Source organism: Triticum urartu, chromosome 7A, assembly GCF_056163025.1.
Source record: "Triticum urartu cultivar PI428250 chromosome 7A, HENAU_Tu73, whole genome shotgun sequence".
Classification (NCBI taxonomy): Eukaryota; Viridiplantae; Streptophyta; class Magnoliopsida; order Poales; family Poaceae; genus Triticum; species Triticum urartu.
The window spans coordinates 634,348,145-634,372,048 of NC_141879.1; the positions used below are offsets into that span (position 1 = coordinate 634,348,145).

The 23,904-nt window shown below is 44.1% G+C and overlaps 1 protein-coding gene and 3 pseudogenes across 1 annotated transcript; 3 read left to right on the forward strand and 1 right to left on the reverse strand.

The window, feature by feature from the left end:
* Positions 1 to 23,904, forward strand: part of LOC125519163 (polyubiquitin-like) — a 278,280-nt pseudogene that overhangs the window by 159,149 nt on the left and 95,227 nt on the right.
* Positions 11,022 to 11,113, forward strand: LOC147960880 (small nucleolar RNA SNORD36; annotated as a pseudogene).
* LOC147960881 (small nucleolar RNA SNORD36) lies at positions 14,378 to 14,469 on the forward strand (annotated as a pseudogene).
* On the reverse strand, positions 20,529 to 23,727 carry LOC147960882 (uncharacterized). Its single transcript, XM_087535710.1, has 4 exons — positions 23,516 to 23,727; positions 22,922 to 23,208; positions 21,957 to 22,177; positions 20,529 to 21,095 (listed from the first exon to the last, which is right to left on the reverse strand). Exons 1-4 carry the CDS (start codon positions 23,725 to 23,727, stop codon positions 20,538 to 20,540), a joined length of 1,278 nt encoding a protein of 425 aa, XP_087391836.1. The 3' UTR covers positions 20,529 to 20,537.

Genomic DNA, 23,904 nt, shown 5'->3' on the forward strand with positions numbered 1-23,904 from the left:
GCCGTAATGGCTACCAGGGTATTGTCCTTGCTTAGCTGATGGAACACCCTGTCGATAAGCTCCACTAATATATCTGGATCCTTTTCGGAGTCCGGATCGAGGGACCGTTCTGGGTCCTCGGGCTGTGGGGGGCGGCTGCTTATATCCTTTACCTCCTGCCGCAGTTCCTGCATTGAAGTCGTTAGACTACATATCTAACCGTGGGAGTATAAAACAAACGGGCAAGCGCAATTGCTCACTTACCCAACTTGGAGGATCGTACATAGTAAATCCGGCCCGCGGGTTGACGCGGAGGAATTCCTCCTTTTCTCCCTTGTACAAAGAGGACAAGATCTTTAGTAGGGCGGCGGCCAAGGCCGGCCCCTTACGACCATAACGCGTGGCGTCATCCTCCCCGTTGAAATCCCACATGGGGTGGCCTCTATATTGAAGCGGCTGCACCCCCCGCATAATGCATGCGGCCATGACTCCAATCATGGTTAGTCCGGAATGAGCTAACAGTCTTATCCGGCCCATCAGGTAAAGGACGTCTCTGTCGCTTTCTCTCTGAGAGCTCCGCGGACGCCAGCTCAAGCGTTTCTTCAATGGAGCACTGTTGAACCCAGGAAGACCGACCCGGATAGGGTCCGGTAGCGGGACGTCATCTATGTAAAACCATTCCGAAGGCCAGTCCTCGGACGCCTTCTTTGGGGTTCCGGATAGGTATCCGGTCCCGGCGATGCGCCATATTTCGGCTCCGCCCACTTGATATATAGACCCCTCTTGGGAACGGGGCACCAGGCAGAACAACATCTTCCACAGCGCGAAATGAGCCTCAACGCCTAAAAATAGCTCGCAAAGGGCGACGAAACCCGCAATGTGCAATACGGAGGCGGGCGTGAGATTATGCAGCTGGAGGCCGTAGAACTCCAGGAGCCCGCGGAGAAATGGATGAATTGGAAATCCCAGTCCCCTTATTAGATAGGGGACGAGGCACACCCGCTCTCCTTTAGAGGGATTGGGGGTGCTCTCCGCTTGTTTTCCGCCATTGTAGGTGGCGAGACCGGCTCGGACCGGGACCATGTATGCCTGAGGGAGAAATCCCTTGGCCTGAAGCGACACTAACTCGCTACGCGGGATGGTGCAACTCTCCCAGCCCCCGGGTTTAGGACCGGAGGGGCGAGGGGAGGAGCTGCGACGGCTGGCCATGTTGGAATGGACCTTTGCTGGGAGTGCTCTGATGATAACTCGCGGAGAGGAGAGGATGTGGTTCGGATCTAAATCCCCGTCCCATTAAATAGGCGGCTCCTTTGTACGGCTAGGGGTGGGAATGTAAAAACACCCCGGCTTTTCGCATTCGTTTGACACGTGGAAGACAACCATTATTGGGCGTGGAAGCCGAGGAGCGCTACATTACAAAAATCGGACATTGTTCCTATAGGTACACATGATTTGGAGAAGAACCCGCCTTGCAATGCCGAACAATCTGCGCGCCGGACTCGTCGTCATTGAAGCCTGGTTCGGGGCCTACTGAGGGAGTCCTGGATTAGGGGGTGTTCGGGTGGCCGGACTATACCTTCAGCCGGACTCCTGGACTATGAGAATACAAGATTGAAGACTTCGTCCCGTGTCCGGATGGGACTTTCCTTGGCGTGGAAGGCAAGCTTGGCGATGCGGATATTCAAGATCTCCTACCATTGTAACTGACTCTGTGTAACCCTAACCCTATCCGGTGTCTATATAAACTGGAGGGTTGTAGTCCGTAGGACAATCAACTCCATACACAACAATCATACCATAGGCTAGTTTCTAGGGTTTAGCCTCCTTGATCTCGTGGTAGATCTACTCTTTTACTACCCATATCATCAATATTAATCAAGCAGGAGTAGGGTATTACCTCCATCGAGAGGGCCCGAACCTGGGTAAAAACATCGTGTCCCTTGTCTCCTGTTACCATCCGGCCTTGACGCACAGTACGGGACCCCCTACCCAAGATCCGCCGGTTTTGACACCGACAACATCCTATCCCTATTTAATGAAAAGGGCCTGATAATGAAAACTAGCAGCCATACAAATCAAAACCTAATCTTACCCCTCAATTCGTACAACCAACAAAACAAACTTAAAAAGAACCCTCAAATAAATCGTACAATAAAAAACTAATCACCTACTCAAAACACAAAAAAGAACCTACACCAACTTCTACTGAATCTAGCAACAAAAAAAGATCAATTTGTGCTGAAAAAAAACACAAAACCTATCATTGCACTGAATTATCTGAACACACAAGCTACACAGCCGGCCAACTGGGATTTCGCTACTTCAAACATCAAAACTGCCGTTGTGCAGCGACCAAAACAGTAGTAAGCAACACAAACATTACACAAAGACATACAGTAGTAAGCAACAAAACATTATAATTGGATGCAGCAAAAAACTAGTCAATTAAAATGCACATCTGATTTCGTTGATGCAAATAGATATGGATGACTCATGTTTTCAGACTACCTTCAGCATCACCTAACAGAAAAAGGAAAAACAGAGGATGATATGATCATCAAACTGTCGAAACTATGGTGCGCTGTGCAAAAGCATCAAGCAAAGTCACTTTCAGAAAAATAAAAATGGAACTATTTCTTACAGATTTCAGCAATCCACTTTAACTGAAGAAAAATCACTCGACAGAGGAGCAAACATAATGAAACATATCACTACTGTACAAAAAATCATAACATTAAAAAACTGTCTATAGAATGATGAGTATGCCAGAACATAAAAAACTGTCTATAGTTCATCATTCAAACCCCCAACACTAAAAATCACCCAAAAACTACAAAAAAAACACCAACCATCTACTTTGAATCCCCCTTCCCATATCTGGATACATTTGAGGAACAAAACCGCCAACCCACCCTAGATAGATGGAACATCTGATGAACCCTACCCCACAATCGGGAGATTGGACAGGGCAAAACCCTAAATCGATGGACAAACAAAGAAGAAACAAAGAAGATGGATGGTGCTAAACGAATCCTACCCACATTTGGGGACATTGAGGAGCAAACCCTAGAGAGATGCTGCTAAATCAGTGAGCAAAGAAACACAAAAACGCATGGACACTAAAAAAAAGAGGAACAAGGGAGAAGAACAGGCAACTCACTATCGACAGCGTCTCCCTCTCCAGAAATCGCTGTGCCTCAACCACCAATTGCCAAGAGCAATGGGGAACAGCAGAAGAGGAATGGGGAATGGCAGAAGTGAATGCTTCTGGAGACAAAGTGGGGAAAATGAACGCCGGCCCCTCCTCTCCAAAACCTGCTCTCAGACAAACAGCCCCCAGCCCAACAAGCTGTTGGGTTTCGTAGTAATTTCAAAAAATTTCCTACGCACACGCAAGATCATGTGATGCATAGCAACGAGAGGGGAGAGTGTTGTCTACGTACCCACGCAGACCGACTGCGCAAGCGTTGACGCAACGTAGAGGAAGTAGTCGTTCGTCTTCACGATCCAACCGATCAAGTACCGAAACTATGGCACCTCCGAGTTCGAGCACACGTTCAGCTCGATGACGATCCCCGGACTCCGATCCAGCAAAGTGTCGGGGAAGAGTTCCGTTAGCACGACGGCGTGGTGACGATCTTGATGCACTACAGCAGCAGGGCTTCGCCTAAACTCCGCTACAGTATTATCGAGGAATATGGTGGCTGGGGGCACCGCACACGGCTAAGGAATAGATCACCTGGATCAACTTGTTGTGTCTTTGGTGCTAGCCCTGCCCCTCTATTTATATGTTGAGCCCCGGGGTCGAAACTTGGAGCAAAAGCCTCCTCAAAGTCGGTTTTGCCCGAAAGGCAAGAGTCCCACTCGGACTCCAGGACCAAACGCCACAATCCTTGGCGTCTGGCCCAGACGCCATGGGCCTCGGCGTCTGGCCCAGGGCCAGACGCTAGGGTCTCCGGCGTTTGGCCCCCTGGCCTCCGCAAAACTCCTTTTGCACCGACCTAAAGCCTCATGGGCTTGACCCCTTGGCCTAACCATATCATCCAATATATGAATCTTTACGTCTCGACCATTTCGAGACTCCTCGTCATGTCCCCGATCTCATCCGGGACTCCGAACTCCTTCGGTACATCAAAACATGTAAACTCATAATATAACTGTCATCGTAACCTTAAGCGTGCAGCCCCTACAGGTTCGAGAACAATGTAGACATGACCGAGACACGTCTCCGGTCAATGACCAATAGCGGGACCTGGATGCCCATATTGGCTCCTACATATTCTACGAAGATCTTTATCGGTCAGACCGCATAACAACATACGTTGTTCCCTTTGTCATCGGTATGTTACTTGCCCGAGATTCGATCGTCGGTATCCAATACCTAGTTCAATCTCGTTACCGGCAAGTCTCTTTACTCGTTCCGTAATACATCATCTCACAACTAACATATTAGTTGTAATGCTTGCAAGGCTTATGTGATGTGCATTACCGAGAGGGCCCAGAGATACCTCTCCGACAATCGGAGTGACAAATCCTAATCTCGAAATACGCCAACCCAACATCTCCCTTTGGAGACACCTGTAATGCTCCTTTATAATCACCCAGTTACGTTGTGATGTTTGGTAGCACCCAAAGTGTTCCTCCGGCAAACGGGAGTTGCATAATCTCATAGTCATAGGAACATGTATAAGTCATGAAGAAAGCAATAACAACATACTAAACGATCAGGGGCTAAGCTAATGGAATGGGTCATGTCAATCAGATCATTCAACTAATGATGTGACCTCGTTAATCAAATAACAACACTTTGTTCATGGTTAGGAAACATAACCATCTTTGATTAACGAGCTAGTCAAGTAGAGGCATACTAGTGACACTCTGGTTGTCTATGTATTCACACATGTATTATGTTTCCGGTTAATACAATTCTAGCATGAATAATAAACATTCATCATGAAATAAGGAAATAAGGAAATAAATAATAACTTTATTATTGCCTCTAGGGCATATTTCCTTCACAAGCAACACGGCCCGCTACAGGTAAAACAACACAACCTGCTATAGATGGGCCGCGCGCACAGACAAAGCAACGAGAGCTACGCGAGCGAAACGCACGACCAGGACAGAAAAAACAAATTGCGCGAATCTTAAATACAAGACGAGATCCAACGGCTGTGGAGTTAGATGTGAGATAGCTATCTCACATCTAGATGTGAAATAGCAAAGGGCAGCGATAGGCGCCGGCGCACCGGCCCAAATTTGGGCCGGTCAACTGCGGGCCGTCCGATGCCACTTGTTCTGCACCGTCAGATTAAAATAACGTTTCGCTCGTCCTTCTTCCCTCGCTCAGTACTTTTCCCATCTCGGGCATCTCGCGCATCTCCACCCCAAGCGAAGCACCATTCAGGTGTGTCTCGCCGGTCGTCGTCCTCGACGCCAATCATCGCATGGTCGCCGTGTTGCACGCCCCTGACGACAATCTCAGCAAGTCGCTTGTCGATGACCCCGTAAAAAGGATGTAGCAAAAATCACAAATGGTGGTAGCAAAAATTAATACGATGGTAGCAAAAATTAATACAATGGTAGCAAAAAAATAATCTGCTTCCAGCAAAATCAAAAGACGCTGGTAGCAAAAATCACAGCCAGTTGCAGCAAAAATTCCAAAAAAATAGGTTTGATGTACCAAAAGGAATTAACCGGTTCCAGCAAAAATTTACGTTGGTTCCAGCAAAATAAATCCCATAATTGTAGCAAAAACAAGTCGCCCCCATCGGTCACAACAAAAGTCCCTCACATGTCCTCGCAACAAAAAATCTAGCAGGTTCCAGCAAAAAAACTTGCCGGTTCCAGCAAAAACGAGCTCGACACCGTCCTGATCCAGCACCGATGAAAAGTGGTTGCAACTTTCTGGCGCCCAGTTCCAGCAAATAAAATATGTGGTTGCAGCACCAAAAGCCATCGTCTTCGCCGCCGGCAGCTGCTGGTTGCAGCACCGGTGCCCTCCTCGCCGTTGGAGGCAGCTTCCTCCGCGCGAGGTGTCGACCTTGCAGCACATCCACCAGCTGGTTCCAGCAAAACGAGGCATCGGTTCCAGCAAAAAAATAAAAAATTCATTAAAATCGAAAAGGGGATGGTAGCAAAAAAAGAAAGGGGTTGTAGCAAAAATAACAGGGTGGATCCAGCAAAACGGACCTGGTTCCAGCACAAGTTCATCGCCGGCGTGGTCGATTGTAACTTGGCCGCGGCGGCTAGACGACGAGCATGGCCCTGACTGCGGGAGATGGGGAAGGAGATGTGGTAGGATGTGGATGGGGACGAGGACGAGCGCTGCTCCCTGATTGCAGCAGGATGTGGATGGATCCAACTGCCAGCGGCCTTGCGACGAGTGGATCCAGCTGCCGGCGGCCATGGCGATGAGCGCCGCTCCTTGGTAGCGGGTGGGGAGGGAGATGCGTGAAGGATGTGGATGGGGATGAGCCGCCGAGCACATATGTGAAGAGATAAGGAAGGCTGGACGGTGCGTGGGGTCCACTAGCCACGTGCTGTTGTTTTGAAGACCGCATGATCGACAGTAGATCGCACGGGCGTGGTGAGACCGGCGCCCCGGCCACAAACATTACCCAATAGCAAACCTGAAAAATATATATATATATATATATATATATATATATATATATATATATATATATATATATATATAAACTTCAGAAGTTATTTAACAGAATATATGGAGAAAAGTGGATTTTGCTTTCTTGCAGTTAAGCACCACAAATGGGCTATCTGAAAGTGTCTGTTGTTTTCCTTGTAAAATGAATTTCGTACTGTAATAGTGTGCTTTACACAAGAAAGCAGAGTCCCTGACCAAGCTGATGTTTATTATGGAACCTACAGAAAATATGTCAGAACAAGCTGACATGGCAATAGCGATAGGAGAAGACATACTGCTTGGAGATTCATCTTTGCGGGAAGAAGATGAGAGAGTGGCAATACCATCTGGAGTAGGCATATCGCTTGGAGATTCGTTGTAGTCTCATTTGCAAGAGACCAGTGTCAACCATGGTAACTACCATTTCTCGTTGATATGTTATCGTTGTTATTTTCCCCATGTATAATACAAAACTCGATTTATGTGCTAGTTTTCATAGTTTTGTCAATTCCGGACGCACCTATACCGAATAGGGCTACCTATATACCTTTGGTGCTCTGCTCCCTTGTTTTCATTTTACTTTAATCGTTTACATGCCCAGCGTGCTTTGCTTCAAAAGACAAAAATGCTAAAAGAGACGGATTTTCTATTTCCAGGGGCAGTGTGCAGCGTCTTCATGGTACAGTGATTGGTCAACAAGTGGTTAGGCTTTCATGGGGCAGAAAACCTGCCAATAAGCAGGTATATCAGATTAAAATTCTGGTGACATAAACCTCCAATAAATTTCTATTTCTTGAACGTGAGATATGCAGTAATCTCTCAAATTCAGGTTTTCTGAAATCCACTGAAAGCAAGCTTGTTAATTTGGGGGTTTGCATATGAGCATCCTAAAGAAGAATTTTGTTGATTATTAACTGTTTGAATAGATAACAGTCCGATCCACATTATATTGTTCTGTTCTTAGCCTAATAGATGAAGGGTTAGTTTATTTGATAATTGTTTCTTGTGTTTTTACCTATTGCGGTCTCTTCAAATTGAGGTTAATAATTACATGTACTCCAGTAGCACTCATACTTAATTTTTAAATTCTCTATTTGGTTTGTCCTTTATTTATGGGTTAATAATTATTCTCTATTTTTAAATTGCTGCCTAGCATTGAATTTTTCTTTGGTCATTTTAAGTTATATCAGCATCAAAGTTGGGGGCTTAGGCGTTGTCGATTACTTTGGCCATGTACAAGAATTATGATCCAGGCTCCTGCATTTTCGTATAACTTCGTACCATTCTGCCTGATTCCAGTGCTGGACACGACTGCTGGAGTTTGGTGTGACACAAACTCAGTTGTCACAACTCCCCGGACAGGAAGATATAGTCTGGATGCAGCAGGAGGCGATGCTGATGTTAAACTTACATGACGATGTAGGCATGCAGCAGCTGCTGTTGGTGACTTAATATTCATTTATGGAGGTTTATGAAGAGGTAAAACATGCATTTTCTTTCATGCAGTTCTATGAATCCAATTTTCCTAGTTCCCCACTTTTGCTTTCCCTACTTGCTAGGAAACTGTTGGTGACTTAATTTCCCTAGAAAGCGCAATATCTCTTTGTAATGGACCTTTTTTTTCTTCAGACCTTGATGACAATCTCTACCCGGTGGCCTCCGGCATTGACCTTGACGTCATGATCCAATTCTAAGGTACTTATATAAACCAAACTCTGCTTGTTCAATTAAATATCTATAATAGTATCAGTCAGTTTGCGGGGAGAGATGAATAGCTGGGTTTCTATGTTTGTTGTTAATGTGCTCATCTTGTCGTTTGATTCGGTGTGGATTAGATTATACGGACGAGAAGCTGGGCGTCTACAAGAATGGAGTTGTGCATCCTCTTCTACAAGCAGTACAGAACCATCATGTCCAGGCTGCTGAGCAGTGTTGTTGCCGAGTATGCCTTTTGGCCACCATGGCGGAGAGACGACGGCGTCCGGCACGAGTTTGGCCAGCGAAGCAGCTCTGCTTGTGCTGGCGACGCCTTGGGTGTCTGCTTCTTCTTCCACTCCGGCATAGGTAAGACACTTCGATTCCTCTTCCCTGTTTTTACTTATACGGCCATTGGTATATGGTAGCAGCTCGTCATTGATTCAGTCCTGCGACCATATAAGTCGCACACTACACGCTGATTAGCGCAACACTAGAATTGAGTTAATGCTCAGTATTTTACTACACTTGACACTTGTTTGTTTATATGACTAAATGAAATGGTAACATGGAAATTAATAATTGCATGTTTTGAGCGTTTCTAATAATAGGTTATTAATTTCTGCTATTTTGATGATTAGATATCGAACTATCTTAACAAGCTTTCTCTTAGTCTATCATGTATCAGGGTGGACACGGTCCGGGCCGGTCCGGGCCCTGACCGAGCCGCCGTCTGGACCGGCCGCCGGCGGACCGGACCGGACCGGACCGAGCAGTGCTGCGGTCCGCTTTTCAAGGACCGGACCGGTGGTGGTAAAGCTCGGGCCGGACCGCGAGGACCGCCCGTGGCGTCGTCCGGCGACGGCGAGCAGCGGCGCATGGGACTGTGAGCTCCTGCAGAGATTACGGGGCATGGGGAGGAGAGGAAGGGGAGAGACACAGCCGCTTGCCCATCATGAGCACGTTTAAGAGGCCAGATACATGACGACGGCCATGAAAGGAGGTGTTGCCGTGGAGGTGGCGGCGTTGCAGGAGGCGGGGAGGTCACCTCGATGCCTCGACCTGGTGCTGGAGTTCTTCATCTGGGAGGCCCCCGAGCGAATGATTTCCAAGGGCGGGCCTGTTCCTGGCGACACGTGATTAATCTCGTTGCCTCGTTGTTTCCAGTTTTCATTTTTCTTAAGGGTGTTTCCTATTTTTTCTCACGTTAATACTGTTTTTTTTTGAAAGTATCACGTTAAATCTGTTGAGTCCATAGGAGTCCACATGGTAGGCTCGTTGCATGTGGCACAACTATCCTTTTTACAATTTGCATGTTGCAAATAAATAGGGCCTGTAACGTGTGTGCCCACGTACAAATGTACATTCAGTCCTACAAATTCTGATCTGGCACAGGTTAATGGGATCGTGGGGAGGTGTAGATGGAAGGTACACATCGGATCGAGCCCACCTTTCTCCTTCTTTCTATTTCTGCTCCGTTGAATAAAAGGAAAACTCCAACGTTTTAGGCAATAGAATTCCTATTTCTATGAAGTAAATCGTGGAGATAATGTCTATCCAATATTGTGGAGTGAATCGTGGAGATAACTGTCTCTCAAATAATGGAGTAAATCATGGAGATAACTCTCTTCTACCTCGAGCCAAAGAACCCATCGTGTAGTTCATTCGTGCGTAAGAAACAGCCGAGCTCGTTCGGTCCAGTCGAGTTAACTGAGCTAAGACCGGACCGGACCGGTCGACTTTCGGGCCGAAATTCCCGGCTCGGACCGGCCTATATTCCCAGCGGGCCAGGACCGATCGGTCCGGTCCAGGTCGGTCCACGAGCGGGCCAAAAAGCCCGCTCGGTACGTCCAGCCTGAATCATGTACTCCCTTTGTTCCATATTAGTTGTCGCTCAAAGGGATGTATCTAGGACTGAAATATGTCTAGATACATCTGTTTTAGCGACAACTAATATGGAACGGTGGGAGTATTTGAAATGTCAAACTTGGAATTTCGCTGAGGCAGCTGATCGATTCCATGAAGTGTGAAAAAATGTTACTTTGTTAACTATACCATCGCAAAGGGGTCATGGCTATGGGTGGCAAGTGTGACTAACATCCATTTGCGAAGGCATTATTTTCTGTTCGCTAGCTATCTATTCCTTGCAAGGAAAAGAAGGCATTTTATTGCTCAAATGATACATTTTATTGCTTTTTAAACTGAGAGATGCTTGGTTTATCTAGTGCTAGTAATTTATTTTTTATGTGGAGAGTTGATTCTTGTTGGTCAATTGGAACTCATAGCACATTGAATGTTACTAGTTATCCTCCTCTACTTGTGATGTTGGTTTTTGGATTCTGTTTTATGATGGTAAAACATGTTATTCCTGAGATTTTTCCTGCGCAGCCCATACCCTCGTGTTTGTTGTTTTGTTAGATCTCCAATCTGATGCTTGTGTTGTTTGCCCTTATGGCTGTGTGTGCAAACAGTGTGCTCAGGTTTTGGTCAAGGGTGCCGAGGAGAACAAGGAGGAGCTGCTCAGGTTTAAGCCCCATCCACCAAGGTGCTCACCAGGGAGTCCCCCCTGTGGATAAGGTAGCCTCCTCTCTGCTTGGTGATCCCGCATGTTTAGTTGCTCACCATAATGCGCCAGTGATGCATGACTCGGCAAGTTTTTTTTCTTTGATTGATTGCTGTATCTTTAGACGAAAGGGCCGAATTGCCTCGATGATATCAATGGACCATTTAGACCACTGAGATCTTTTTATTCTTTAATGTCTCTAAAGTTGAGCTTTTTAAAACTGATGCATTGTCTTGTTATTCATCGATCACTGATCGGTGCATATAAATGTAGCCTTGTCTCCTATATTAGGGCCCCTTGTATTTTGGGTCAAACTTTGACCATTTATTTGAGTAACAAAACATAACATATATGTTATAAAAAGTATATTGTTGGATTTGTATTCAAAAAAAGTTTCCAACGATATAATTTGGAAAAATTTTGGTTTGTATTTGGAAAATGTTGAACATATATAAACAAAGTTTCAGATGTATACAGAAAATGTACGATCTGTATGAAAAATGTAGACATGTGTTAAAAAATAAACATTAAAACATATAATTGAAAGAAATGTTAATCGTGTATTTAACATCTATAAAAATGTACAATGTGTATGAAAAAATAGAGATGTGTTGAAGACAAAAGGAATAAATCGACGTGTATTTGAAAAAGTGTTCAAAACATGTATTTGAGAAAATGTATATCGTATATTTGAAAAATGTTCGGCGTGTATGAAAAATGTTCCATGTATAGATAAAAAATGTACTTTGTGTAATGAAAAATAGACATGTGTTAAAAAAAGTAAAAAGCCAAGAAAACAGATGATGCACTATCCTTATCATGATAGCATTATAAATTTCACTTGGAAATACACTATCCTTACATGAAAATGTCAAATCTTTGGGATTTTTTATTCCTATGTTATTGCATGTCCTGTGATTCTTCAAAAGTGTTCTTAGGATTAGAAGTAATGGATAATACTGTCTCATGTACTTGTTCTTAGTATCTTTTTGCTAGCATCAGTTGCAACGTATTTTTCCTCATTCAAGGAGATTGAACCTGTGGCATTTCTGCACAATGGAATTTAAATTATGTTTCACTTGTACAGAAGGTTCACTCAACACATAAGTTTTAGAGACATACATCTTATGATTATGATTATGCATTTTAACATAGATATTCAGTTCTACTGTCAGTATTGTTAGACTATACTTGAAGTGCTATTCTGATTACAGTGTCCCAGTTGATAAAGTCGCGCGCTCAAGGAAGCTGTCAGACCACACGCATGTCTTCTCCATTTATGGCACGTGTCTCCTCTCAAGAATGTTCATAAAGCTGCTGCTTTTCCCTGCTTCCTGCCTCTGCTTCCCCTTCGTCGAAGCTGCCCGCTGGCCCCATCCTTGGTGCTTCTCCTTGCCAGTTAATACTCTTAAGCCCTAGATGCTTTTATGTGTTTGGTCGAGCTCTGATCTAAGATTACCTGCATTTGTTACATGCATTTTATCAACATCTCGTTTCCTTTTCGACGGCCTGGTGCTTAATGTAGTATCTCTTGATCACTATATTCAACTTATGTCTTGTTGGTTTACAATCCTTATTCTTTCAACTGTATACAGGCAGCGGCGGTGCGTTTTTTCTGTCCAAAAGTGTTGGAGCTGCATTGATTGATCAAAGTGATTGTATGGCGGTGAAGACGCCATGGAGCTTGTCAAGGAGAAGCTTCTCAGGTCAAGGGCCCCCCATCCACCAAGGTGCTCACCAGACAGCCCCCCTCCTTGGAGGAGGTAGTCTCCTCTCTGCTTGGTGATCATGTATGTTTAGTTGCTCACTATAATGCGTCGGTGATGCATGGCTTAGTAATTTTTTCTTGATTGATTGCTGCCTCTTTAGATGATAGGACTGAATTGCCTCGATGATGTGCTGAGCAGATGTAATATGAATGAAACATTTAGACCAATGAGATCTTTTTGTCTTCGATTGATGTCTCTAAAATCAAGTTTTTTAAATTGATGCCTAGCATGCCATCACCGTATTGTCTTGCTCTTCCAGCTAGAGATGCTTGACCTTGTTTTCGTAGTGTGGTTTAATGTTAGCCGAGCATGTCATGTTACAAGCAGCCGCGGGCCTGTGGCCAGTAACTTTTTTCCTGTCCGCTTAGACGATAGTAGGACTGAATTGCTGCCTGTGATGATGATGTGCTGACCAGATGATGTGGAACATTTAGAACCTTGAGCCCTTTGTGGTCTTTGATGTCATGTTTCCAAAATCGAGCATTTTAAAATTGATTGACGCCCATCACGACATTGTTTTGATCTTGTGTATCTAGAGAGAGATGAGTTTGCTAGTGCTAGCTCACTTTGTGAGGTAGAATTGCTATATGTAGAGTGGAGTTAAACGTGGGGGATCAATTGCAGCTGATCACTTCATGTTACAAGGAGATGCTACTGAGATATTACATCATTCAAGTATCTAAATCTGATGCTTGGTTTGTATAGTACCAGTAAATCAGTTATATGGATTGTTTATTCGTAAATTAGTTACACGGACAGCTTATCTTTGTATTGTTGTTGGTTAGTCATACATAGTTATTACATGCCAGTCAATTGAAATCGTTTAAGAACTATCTTAACAAGCTTCTTCCTAGTCTATCATGTATTTTAAATCTCGAACTTGGAATTTCGCTGAGGCGGCCGGTGGATTTCATGAAGTGTGAAAAAAATGTTATTATGTTAACTATACCATTGCAAAGTGGTCATGGCTATGGGTGGCAAGTGGTTATGCATATAGGAGTAACATCCATTTGCGAAGGCATTATTTTCTGTTTGCTAGCTATTTGTTCCTTGCAAGGTAAAGAAGGCATTTTATTGCTCAAATGATGCAAGTGATACATTTTATTGAATTTATTGCTTTTTAAACTGAGGGATGCTTGGTTTATCTAGTGCTGGTAATTTACTTTTTACGTGGAGAGTTGATTCTTGGTCATCCTACATATCGGTCATCTATCTGCTTGTCAACTGAAACTCATAGCACATTGAATGTTACACCCTCTGTAAAGAAATATAAGAGCATTTAGATCACTAAAGTGATCTAAATGCTCTTATATTTCATTACTGGGGGAGTACTAGTTACCCTCCTACTTGTGATGTAGTTTTTGGATTCTATTTTATGATGCTAAAACGTGTTATTCGTGAGATTTTTCCTGCGCGGCTCATACTCTCGCGTGTGTTGTTTTGTTAGATCTCTAATCTGATGTGTGTGCTGTTTGGCCTTGTGGCTGTGTGTGCAAATAGTGTGCTCAGGTTCTGATCAAGGGCGTCGAGGAGAACAAGTAGGAGCTGCTCAGGTTCAAGCCCCATCACCAAGGTGCTCACCAGGGAGTCCCCCCTGTGGATAAGGTAGCCTCCTCTCTGCTTGGTGATCTCGTATGTTTAGTTTCTCACCATAATGCGCCGGTGATGCGTGACTCAGCATGTTTTTCTTTGATTGATTGCTGTATCTTTAAACAAAAGGGCTGAATGCCTCGATGATGTGAATGAAACATTTAAACCATTGAGATCTTTTTTGTCTTTGATGTCTCTAAAATTGAGCTTTTTGAAACTGATGCCTAGCATGCCATCACTGTACTGTCTTGTTATTCAGCCCATACACATTGAATTCTGCTACATTCTATTTTCTGTGTGATATATACTTTCTTGTCATGAAAGCATTATGAATTTCACTTGGAAACACACTATCCTTCCATTAAAATGTCAATCTATGGATTTTTAATTCCTCAGTTATATCAATGTCCTGCGATTCTTCAAAATTGTTCTTAGGATTAGAAGTAAGAAATATCAGGTGTTACAATCTGCAATTTGAACAAGATTGCTTCCTCATACAATCTGTAATGTGAGAATGAATAGTGAAATGATTAATTCTACAAAATTTTTCTGACGACGTGCTTAATGAAAACACCACAACTTGGTATTTCTTGGAACAACTACAACTACATTTATGTCTCTTCTCACAGAATCATGCAATTCCTTTTGCCTGTACTTGAGACAAATGTACAACTGCCAACACAACCATAGTTGGGAAACTGCCCATCTAGTTGAATTTATCTTGGATCATTCAAGTTATTTCAGCGTCAAAGTTAGAGACTTAGGCATTTCTGATTACTTTGGTTATGTACAAGAATTATGATGCAGACTCCTGCAAATTTCGTATAACTCTACCATTTTACCTGATTCCAGTGCTGGACATGGCTGCTGGAGTTCACGAGGTCAGTTAGTCACAGCTCCCAGGTCATGAAGATAAAGATATAGTGCAGAGGCAGCAGGAGGTGATGCTGTTGTTGAACTTACACGACGGTGTAGGCATGCAGCTGCTACTGTTGTTGAACTTAGACGACGGTGTAGGCATGCAGCTGCTGCCGTTGGAGACTTCATATTCATTTATGGAGGTTTGCGGGGAGGTAAAACATGCATTTTCTTTCATGCAGCTTTATGCCTAGTCCCCCCTTTTTCTACTTGCTAGGTAACATGTTTACCATCATCCATTAATGAGATATATTGCAAATCAACCAAGACCTATCTTTTTATCTCCACATCGCATTTTGTGCATGTGTGCTGAGCTTTGACTTTGCTGGTCCATGATGTCATCGTTTTACACATCTAGAGTCTAGTTGTTTTGTACTTTTGTTTGATTTATGAGCATGCAACCTCGCAACCTATGTTTTCTCTTACATGAAATGCCATATATTTTTTCCAATTCATCCAGATCAAATAAATTGAGTGTTCTCTAACACAAATGAACGTACTAAAGGTCCATCGAGGGGTACCTCATGATGAACAATTGCTTAACTTACAATTGTATATTGTATCCCATGATGATTACGATATTAGCATCCATCCCTGTGAGTTATCAGATTCATTGGATGGTTAAAAAATGTCGTGGATTGTCCCCAGAATGTAATGTACAAATAAGTTGCGATTCATCTTGTTGTGCCATTTTTGTCTCATTTGCTATATCTTAATGGGATACACACTACTAGTCTTGTAGTTCTATCCTGAGAGTCCACTAAAATTCAACATGGTACTGCTCCCATCATAGTTTTATGCTACTGCCATGTTAATCATACCTACAAACTAAAGTAGCTCCTAAGGGGTAACACTGATGATGCATCACAAGTGATAAACAATCAAAGAACACCCAAATGGTGCACTTGTTGATGCTAGCAGGCAGCAGCAACACAGTCATGCATCCAATGGAATGGCGATGATCTGAACTTAGTAACTAGTGTTGTCGCAGTTGATGATATGAACTTAGTAACTAGTTTTGTGCTTCTATTTGATTTATGAGCATGCGACCTCGCAACCTATGTTCTCACTTGCATGAAATGCCATATATTTTTTCCAATTCATCCAGATCAAATAAACTGAGCGTTCTCTGACATAAATGAACTTACTAAAGGTCCATCCAGGGGTACCCCATCAAGAACAATTTCTTAACTTACAACTGTGTATTGTTCACACCTTGGTCGTTTGGTGCTTCTAGGATGATTATATGTTTTATGTGAATGATGATTACGATATTAGCATCCGTCCCCGTGAATTATCAGATTCATTGTATGGTTAACAGATGTCGTGGACTGATTGTCTCCGGAAAGTAATGTCCAAATAAGTTGCGATTCATCTTGTTGTGGCACTTTGTATCATTTGCTATATCTTTAATGCGATACACACTACTAGTCCTTTAGTTCTATCTTGAGAGTACATTTGGAATGCCTGTCCAGTAAACTTCAACATGGTATTGCTACCATCATAGTTTTATGCTACTGCCCTGTTAATTGTAACTACACAAACTAAAGTAGCTACAGGACTAAAAAACAACTAAAGTAGCTACTAAGGGGTAACACTGATGATGCATCACAAGTCATAAATAATCAAAGAACACCCTAATGGTGCACTTGTTGATGCTAGCAGGCAGCAGCAACACAGTCATGCATGCAATGGAAAGGCGATTGTCTGAATTTAGTAACTAGTGTTGTTGCAGTTGATAATCTTTTGGTGGTGTGGCTATCAACCAATGTGGTGCTACAGTAGGCTTTTAGGCTGCTGTGATTTTTCCTGATATAAAATGTAGTGAATATTGTTCTTTTTGCCGCAAAAAATTCCGTTGCTTTGGCATGATGTACCACCAGTTAATCAACCGCAATGCACACCGACGGCTCTTATATATACTCGTTCCAGCCACCTGATCCTGTTGTCTTTTTGCTGCAGTGATGAGCAACCTGGTGAAGCAGCAGGCCAACTCGAAGGTGAGACGGTCCCCATGATAGCGAAGATGATGACAAAGGTGAATGGATCCCGGTGAACACCCCATGATTGACACTGCTTTTGGGAACACGATGTCATCTGGCACAAGTTTCCCCGGCGAAGCAGCTCTGCCTGCTCCGGTGATGACTCTGACGCCTCCCGTCCCGCCCCTCCCGTGGCTGCTTCCTTTTCGGTTCCGGCATAGGTAAGCCGCTGGTTCCTTCCCTTTGCTCTTCCTCATGCTCTATGTGCCAACGACGATCGAGCCATGGTTAATGAAATGAATAAGGTCATATACATATCTTTTTTTATAGTACCTGAAAGCCTGGCTCTTTTTAATGAATAAGTATTGTAACAATAAAAGCTGTCATTGTTTTATGCCCTGAACAAGCCGCGGGTTGAGGGACACCTCTGTCATAGTCATGATTGTTTGTTATTCTGAATTTGAACTCCACCCTCGCACCCAAGATTCTTTTTTTCCAAGTTATTGCTGCTCTGGCTCTGGCATAGTTTCTAGACACTTGCATCGTGCTCTTGTTCATAGTGGACTAGCTTCTAGCTCTGGCCTGGTTGCTACATAGTCTCCAAACTTCCATGGTGCGAACTTGCATGCACCACATGGATTGGAAAATCCCCAGTTTAATCTTCTTTTTATTTATCTCTGGAACAGTACGCAGTTCCGTAGAGAGCAGCCTGCACATTTCTTTCTTCCGGTTAATAATTCGCTCCCTTAGTCAGTGCACTCGGAACCTGCTTAGATCACGTGGCTTTTGGATGAACAAACGAATGTCTCTGTAGCCTAGGTTGCATGGTGTTGTGATTATCTGTTTAGATCACGGCTGTAGTGTACCAACTATCTGGCATCCTGTTTCCTCATTCCCATCTCCGCAATTGTACCCAGACCTGAATTATTCTGCCATCCAGTGTGTGCCTTCTTTTCTACAATTATATGATTTGTCATGCTTTGTGCTTGACAGTGCCCCAAAATCTGGAAGGCCTGTTGTTTGTTGTTGGTGCCATTGAGATCGACCCAAGGCGCCGGTGATAGCCAAGATTTGGAAGCACTACGGGGACACGAGCTGGACATGCAGCTTACTCTTTGTTTGATTGTTTGCTGGATGCTCGCCCAAGTTCCAGATGATGTGATTGCTGCATGTTGATATTTTGGTGTACTGGCAGGATGTTGCTTTCCTTCCGAACTAGCTTGCTTGGTGTGTTCTTTAGTAGGGCGGGTGCATTGGAGTAGCAAGTAGCTAGCTTTTAGAGATGAAAATCCTGGTATGGTATTGATGGCACACAAGTTGTATTTCTGCTCACACATATGTATGTGACATCTCAGTTTTAATACCATATATAATTGTCGCAAATCTCCGGTTACCTAATGCGTCATGCTGCCGAAATTTCTAGCCAAATTTATGGCAACTTGTCAAAAATTTGGCCTTGTTTGTAAGGAAACACAAGCTTTAGGTTGTTCACTGCATGATGTTGAGGTCTTGTTTGTACGGAAACAGAACCTTTAGGGTGTTCTTTTGAGTCTTTTCAACTTCCAACTGATTCAAACAACATGGGCATTTATTTGAAAATTTTCATCATCCCAATCTTGAATTCTTGTTGTTTCATCCCAATCCACTGTACAGAGCTGCAAATGCGTACAGAAAATCACCGCAACAACCATGAAATCATCTTTCCAAAACCCAAACTTGGTGTTATGGTGACCTAAACAATTCATTTTCTGCTGATGGACTCAAACTTTTAGCAGAGTTTCATCTAAGACACCACATCTGTGCCAACACCAGATGCTTCATCTAAGACTAAGAGAAATGCAGGTGGCAATGTTGAAGTAGTGTCCATTGTCGAACACATTACACGCCCAAAAGAAAAGAAAGAGAAAAAAAGAAAAGAAACAAATGCCGATAACGGCGGATCGACAAAAACGACGAAGCCTTGCGACCTTTGTGTCCACTGGAAATCGTCCCCCAAGCTCCGAGACTCCGACGCGCCGGTACCAATCAACACCTCCAAGAAGGGACGCGACGATGACGGCGCTGCTGCCAAGGGTTTCCCCCGGTACGCGGTGAGGGGAGGGGAAGGGTAGCCCCGACGCCCTTCAGGAAGGTCTGGTGGTACCCTCAGGCGCCACCGCGACGGTGTCGGCCAAGCCAATAGGGATTTCTCCCGATACCATCCTCCACCTCTGGCACTCCGAAGCTCGCCACCAAACCAACCACCACCCTTCGCAAACACGGACACGAAGCTTCACACGCTGTCTCACCACGGCACCGCGAAGATGGCCTGCACAACGAAGAAGGGGAGCCGGGACTAGGGCAGCAGCACCGACAGCATACTGGAGGGGCCCACGTCCACCGTCCTCGACAGTAGCCGACCGGACGCCAAAGCAGGAGCCTATCGGGCCCGTGGACCCACAGGCCCGGTCGGGCCCTCAAAGGCACAGATAGCTCCCGCCTCCGCGCCGCAGCTGGTACGCCCCCGTAAACAACACGGGCGTGGAAGGGGCGCTGAAAATACACTCTTCAGATGTTTGCATATCTGCCCGGAATAAATAAGCTCAGTCCTCAGTAGCACTAAGGTACGTAGTTTCATGCAAATAAGCAGAGTCCTCGGCGGGCAGATCACCGTAAGCCTGTCCCTCCAATGAGTGAATCTCCCCAAAACCACGCACCGCTTGAAGCACCGGGAGCTTGGCGTCGTGAGATCGTAGCACATCGACAGCCTGCGTCACCAACGGTCGCCGCACCGGATCATGGTGCACGCACCAAAGCCCTGTCAGCAGACGCTCCATCTGCAGCATGTCGAACTCACCGTCGACCCTCTTGTCCGCCGCGTCAAGGATCTGGTTCCGGCGGTACATCTCCCGGACCGCCGCCAGCAGCGCCGCTGAGGCCTGACCCGGCCCCCTCGACGTCGGCCGCCTGCCGCAGGCGATCTCGAGGAGCACGACGCCGAAGCTGTACACGTCGGACTCGGCGCTCGGCCCGTGGCCGTTGATGAACTCCGGGTCAATGTACCCGACGATCACGGTTATTTTCCCAGTTTTGTGAACTATGAATAACAAAGTTTGGTGGTTCTTAAAAAATGAAGTTGCTGGAGTCGTTTTTGGCCCTCCAAATAGTCAAAAGCGACTGAGATGCTCTTACTGAGCACGAACAACACTATGTACAGATACCAGAACCAGTGTACCCCAAATGGCTAGAATTGTCAGGTAATAGTACTGAAACATGTTAACCAGAAACATGTAAAGATACCCTAAACAGTTCAAGAGTGTCCACGTACGATTCACTCTAGACTGTTGACCGGGTCTTGGCCCATTCCTCAGACACAACTTTTCGACAAACTTTATTCAAGCCCTGCAATAAGCCTACTAGACGGTAAGCAAAGTCGACCAAGTCACCTTCACTGAGATCAACCCAAAACCAGTCTTTATCTCTCGAGTATCAAGTCCATGCGTGTCTGCCTTGAAGGAACAACATCGTTCCACTGAACTAGATGGCCCCGAGGCCACCTTGAACTTCAAAACCAGAGTGGAACCATCCACTACAGCAACCACAGACCTCTTTAAATGACGTGACTCGCCAACTGTACCATTGAAGAGCCGAATTCCTTCGTTATAACCACCGATAAAACAGCGCAAGCGCAGATGAAAACTGCTCTGCACTTCTGACACGGCAACTTCAATATTCGCCATGACTGCGTCATCAACATGTGCTATGGTTAAGTCAACCGCACCACAGTCGCCTTGGATGCGTTTTTTCAATGCACAATTCCATGGGCCCAGGTCGGCTATGTCTGTTACACCATCAATCAGCTGGTAATCATCCCTTTCTTCCTCACCTACCTTGATCCTCATGTCATATTCCACTAGAATAGTGGAAATCAAATCTATCCCTCGCTTAGGGCCAGCCATGTCGATGAGAGAACCCTACAAATTTGTTACTGTTTAGTAGCTCTTCATATGGAAGTGAGAAATAACTAAAGCTTTATACTACGTTTGTTTCTAAATGTAAGACGTTTTGGCAATTCAAATTGAACTACCAAAACACATCTTACATTTAGGAACAGAGGGTGTACTTCTCTAAGCTGTTTTACTTGCAACATTAATTTTGTGATACTTTACAATTGCTGACCAACATCTTTGCCACATATCAAACTGACTGGTTACATAGTGTACACCAGTGTTTGGGAGGGGAAATTGGCCCTCAGTATTTATTTGACATTGTTCAGATCCCAATTGTTACATAAGCATGTCGAAATGAGAAGAGAAAACAAAATGACTTAATAGTGATGCAATGATTCATGCTGGTGTGTTAAGTAGCAACTAAGAGCCCGAACTATTCTGTTTGATTTTGTTTGGAATACATGATATACTCACTTAGTTCCATAATTTATAAGTTTCTCATAGTAAATCACCTTTCCACAATATAAACTTGGTGTAATGGTGGCCTAAACAATCCAAACTACCATTCTGCTAGGTCTGTACAGATAAATCACAAGACTTGAGAGTGCTCGCTGTTCCATACATACACTAGGTTTGGCCTTACAATGTGAAATGAATAGATTTGTCATAAGTCAGGTATTTGACCCCCCCCCCCCCATTCCATACTGTATAAATCATTTCCTCATATGGTTTCGCCCACACTGCAACATCCACCTAATGTGAGAACTTCCCCAGTGGGTACTTTATACCATATGGAATGCTGGACAAATACATTGTTTTATACTTGAGGGGGTTATTAAGTAGACTTATTGCTTGAAATAATCGTAGGTAAGTATGGATTTGCACCTGCTTCACAAGGATGGGATCATCCCTGCTTATATTGACAACATAATTACGCAATGTATCCAGATAATCCCGCACTGCTATGTATCCATACAACTCTACTGGGCCAAGATCCACAGTAAGTTCAGCCAACTTTAATGAGAAAATTTGTAACACGCGATTAGGTCGATGCCGAATGCATTCTCCATTGCGGATGTCGCAATCTGTGGGATCTGGTAGCCGAGCTTCATAAAAAAAGTAAAGAAATAAATTAAATTGTAATGGAAAACAATACAGGAAAAAAATAGTCGTCATACAAAAAGTAAGCGTGTCACTAGAGGATTCCATGGCCCTATTGGAAGTTTCCTTTTCATCCAAATGAAAATTATTAATGTTCTTTTTACTATGAATTTCACTCCATCAAAGGTTTCTGTTTTAGGAAACCCAAAGAAAAAGCGGGTAACATTTCATCATGTCAGCAAGTAAAGGTCCATTTCACCCTCCCAGATTATTTCATAACCCCCTAAACTTATTTATTTGTTATGTCTACCCCAAGAATTACTAAAACAAGTCAATTCAGCCCTTCATGAAAATATCCTATTGTTTCACTTTCTAGAAGTCTTATTGTAAGTTAGTTTTTTTTATTTTGATGGTAGATAACATCACAGTCTATATAATAAAAAATCATAATTTTCCATCGTGCATACTTGGGAGCAACTAAACCTACTTCAACGCTCATGGTACAAAAATATGTGCTAAAAATGCAATTTATGAACATATTTCTGTACGGTACATGGTGACAACAAAAAGGGCAAAACCTAACAAATGCAACTCCTGAATGCCAATGCATCTACATTTAACTTGTAAAATTAAGGAAAGTAAAGAAAAATAGCCAGATGATTTCAACAGAGAACACATGAGTTGACACTATAGCTTGAAAAAGGTGCTTGTAACAAATTGAAATAGGTAAAGAGAGATTATTTACTTACTCTCACTACGGTCATCAACATTATAATCCCTTTTCCACGAATGAGTGTTCCTGTATAAAGAACCATCACGGTGTGTGCTTTCTGGAATAATTCCCAGGTCAAGTACATCATTATCTTCGGAATCGCTTGCTACCAATGCCCTCTTTCTATCCTTGGTTGCGCTCCTTCCATTTTCATCACAACCAGAGATGTCCACAATATTTGAAGATGCATCATGTTTGCTGGCTATAGCATTCATATCTTGCAAGGTTGTCCCACTAGTCATGCTCCGAGATCCAGGAGGAAATCTATCTATCACCAAAGAGAATAAAGAGCAAATAATCTGAGCACCCAACAAAAAAATTCAATTCTTTTTCGGTTCCCCTTTTATTTCGTGGGATTAACTAGTATAAGACCCCACACCTCCTGCCTTATATTATTTACAGAAAACAACACACGCAGGATGATTAAAAGGGATTTTTCTCGAATATACGCGCAGATAATTAATTCAAAGGGGTAAAAACCCACAGTTGGTCAGAATCCAGATCCAAAACTATAGCAAGAAAAGAAACTAAAGGCGCAAAATTTGGCATCAGATGATGAGAACGTACATACCGGGAAACACGACGGACGGGTGGATCTGGAACCATCATGAGAGGGAAAGCTCGGCGTGCAAACGGAAGCGGTGGTGGCGACCAATAAGGCGGGGCGGAGGCCATGAAAGAGAGGAGAGGTCGCGAGGTAGAGGAGAGGCGGCGCGGTGGGTCATGAGAGATGGCGACGCCAGGCCGCCAGAGGAGACGAGAAATCTGACGGGGGATTGGCATCTGAGCGCGCGGTGGCGGGAACTGTCCTTGGAAGGACCTGACGCGGATGCACGCCTTCTGCCTAGATGAGCTCAAAGTTCGTCATGAAGAACTTGTCCACTCCCAATTCCCAACTTCATCGGTGAGGGCGGCTTCCACCGGCCCCGTCTACAAGGCGTACGTCCACAACAGCCCACA